Source organism: Phanerochaete carnosa, assembly GCF_000300595.1.
Source record: "Phanerochaete carnosa HHB-10118-sp unplaced genomic scaffold PHACAscaffold_854, whole genome shotgun sequence".
Taxonomy (NCBI): Eukaryota; Fungi; Basidiomycota; class Agaricomycetes; order Polyporales; family Phanerochaetaceae; genus Phanerochaete; species Phanerochaete carnosa.
In genome coordinates this window covers 1-2,395 of record NW_006768481.1, presented here as the reverse complement: position 1 = coordinate 2,395, position 2,395 = coordinate 1, and the positions used below count along the sequence as shown (strand labels likewise).

Here is a 2,395-nt window from a genome sequence, read left to right as displayed (position 1 = left end):
CATCGCCCCCGCGAAAGGAGAGCATCCGTTTGCTGCGATATGCAACCAACACGTCGTCCATGTGTATCGCGAAATCGGGGGGATGTGCAGATAGGCTGTGCGTTCATTAAAGAACGCGTGTTCGCTTGGGGACGACCCAGAATGAGGCCGCCGCGATTGTGCCGTTGAACTCGTGGTGCAAACGAGGTATTGAACATGACACGACGCAACGCGTATGTCTGCAGCCGCGAACGTCGGTACCTGAGAAGGGAGCATGTGAAAAGTTCTGTGTCGGCTCAAGACATAGGTCTCAGGCAATACGTAGTGCACGGGTGGTGTATACTGTGGTCACGCCGGTATACAGCTTTTGACCATGGGATCACCCGCGGGGAGGCCATTCGACTAGCTCAAAGTCGGAACATGTATCATCCAATATGTATCCTGTACGTACCTGTACGGATTTCCAGCCATAGCAAACATCTCGAGGAGCGTCACGGTCTTTTACTGGAGACCCGAGAACGGCGCCTAGTTCCATCTGATGGCACCCGGATTTGGAAATCCCGACATACGACAGAAAGCTGCCGTAGGGTCTCGGGATTGTGAGTCAGTTGCAGGGACCGCCCTTGTCCGGCTGGCAACACCAAGCCTGTGTCCGACGCCTTTGTCTCCATAGATTTTTGTGTGAGAGAAATAACACCGCCCGAACATTGCACAAATATGCGTCAACACGTTGTCCGAGACAGTCTGCTAGGGAAGGGCGAACGGCGAGAACTTGAACCAAACCATCACTTGCACGCTTCATACCCCCGCAATACCCTATTAATTGATACCACCTTCCATGTAATGTCGTCCACCACCACCTACGGACGCAATCGCCAATCTATCGTAGACCTCGAACGCGAAATCGACGACCTCTTTCGCCGACATCCTCAGTCCACGTCCGACGACGGCGGCGACCCCACCATACCCGGTCATGCCCTCGTAGACATTCTACGGACATTCTCGCACAACCACAATGCTTTGGAGCTCATGACTCGCGAAGAGGAAGAACAGCTCATTGACCTCATCGAGACCAATCCCGGCCTCGCCGTCACACCACGGGTATTGCTCGCGTTCATCGCGCAGAGGACGACGGCCGGCCCCGGCGATGGTCGAGAGGGGACACCTGAAGACGATGCAGAGGCCATGGCGAGAGCAAGACAAGAAGACCTCACCGAGTACGAGCACGACAACCACTCCCGCTCGTCCAGCCCAGAATCCATTGGTACTTCAGTCTATCGACCACCCAGTCGGTCGTCATCAGCGGAGCCGCCTCTAGTGCCGCCAAAAACGCCAATGCGCGACTCCCCTTTCGATGCCACCCGGCGGCGGCGGACCACCCCGCTGTCCAATGCGCCGACCAGCTGGACGCGACGGCCGCCCCCACAGCGCCGGAGCAGTGACGCCGGAGCTCCTGGACGCGACTTGAGTGATTCAGAGGTGAGCAAGACGCATATAGTCGCAGGGCGATCACTCAAACGCATGCAGACCTCTATTTCGGCACCACCTGTGGCCTACTCGCGCTCGCAGGGGTCCACTGCCGGGCGGGTGCGCTCTCCCTCCAACCCGACGTCCCCAGACCCGTACTTTGCACGCCAATCCGGGTCGGCCTCCCCCGTCAGCGTCGGCTCCTACTCGCGCCCCCACTCGCGCTCCAGGTCGCACGGACACTTTAGCAGCCTGGACGGCTTCGCGCTCCGCCACCGATCCGTCTCTCCCGAGAGCGACGGCGGCGGCTACTACCACCACCACCGCCACCACCATCAGCAGCACGAGCACGCGACGACGGGGCTGATGTCGCCGCCGCCGAGCGACCGCGACATGTCGGACCTGTCCTTCGAGGTCGACGACCGGCCGCTCTCGGCGCTTCCTCTCCCGTCGCGCGCGCGCAACTCGGACGACGAGGGCCTGTACGGCGACGACGATGACGACGACGACGACCCGACGCTGCTGCGCCTGCACGAGCGGCTGTCGACGACGTCGACGGTGTCGCTCGACATGGCGGAGCGCGCCGAGGCGCTGCAGCGGGTGAACGACGAGCTGCGGCGCAAGCTGAGCGACACGGAGGACAACCTCCAGCGGCGGCTCGCCGAGCGCGAGGCGGAGATCGAGGACATGCACCTGCGGCTCGACGAGCTCCGCAGCGAGCTCGGCGGCGCGCGCCGCCAGGAGAAGGAGCTCAAGGCCAAGGAGCGCTCGAGCTTCACGCAGATCCAGGGCCTCGAGCAGAGCATCGCCCAGCTCTCGAGGAGCCTCGAGAACTCGCGGCTGGCGTACCAGAACCTGAACCTGCAGTATGCCGAGCAGTGCGGTGCGTGTGTGTTTTTGACGCGCTGTTTTTTGTGTGTGTGTGTGTGGAACGATGCTGATGTTTGCA

The 2,395-nt window shown here is 61.1% G+C and overlaps 1 protein-coding gene across 1 annotated transcript; it reads left to right on the top strand.

Moving 5' to 3' along the window:
- Positions 1–822: 822 nt before the first annotated feature.
- Positions 823–2,329, top strand: PHACADRAFT_203123 (uncharacterized protein; the record flags this gene model as incomplete). The annotated part of the gene is made up of 2 exons (XM_007403193.1): positions 823–1,458; positions 1,507–2,329. Coding segments are annotated over 2 exons (1,459 nt in total), but the record flags the coding sequence as incomplete, so codon positions are not given.
- Between the last annotated feature and the right edge of the window lie 66 nt (positions 2,330–2,395).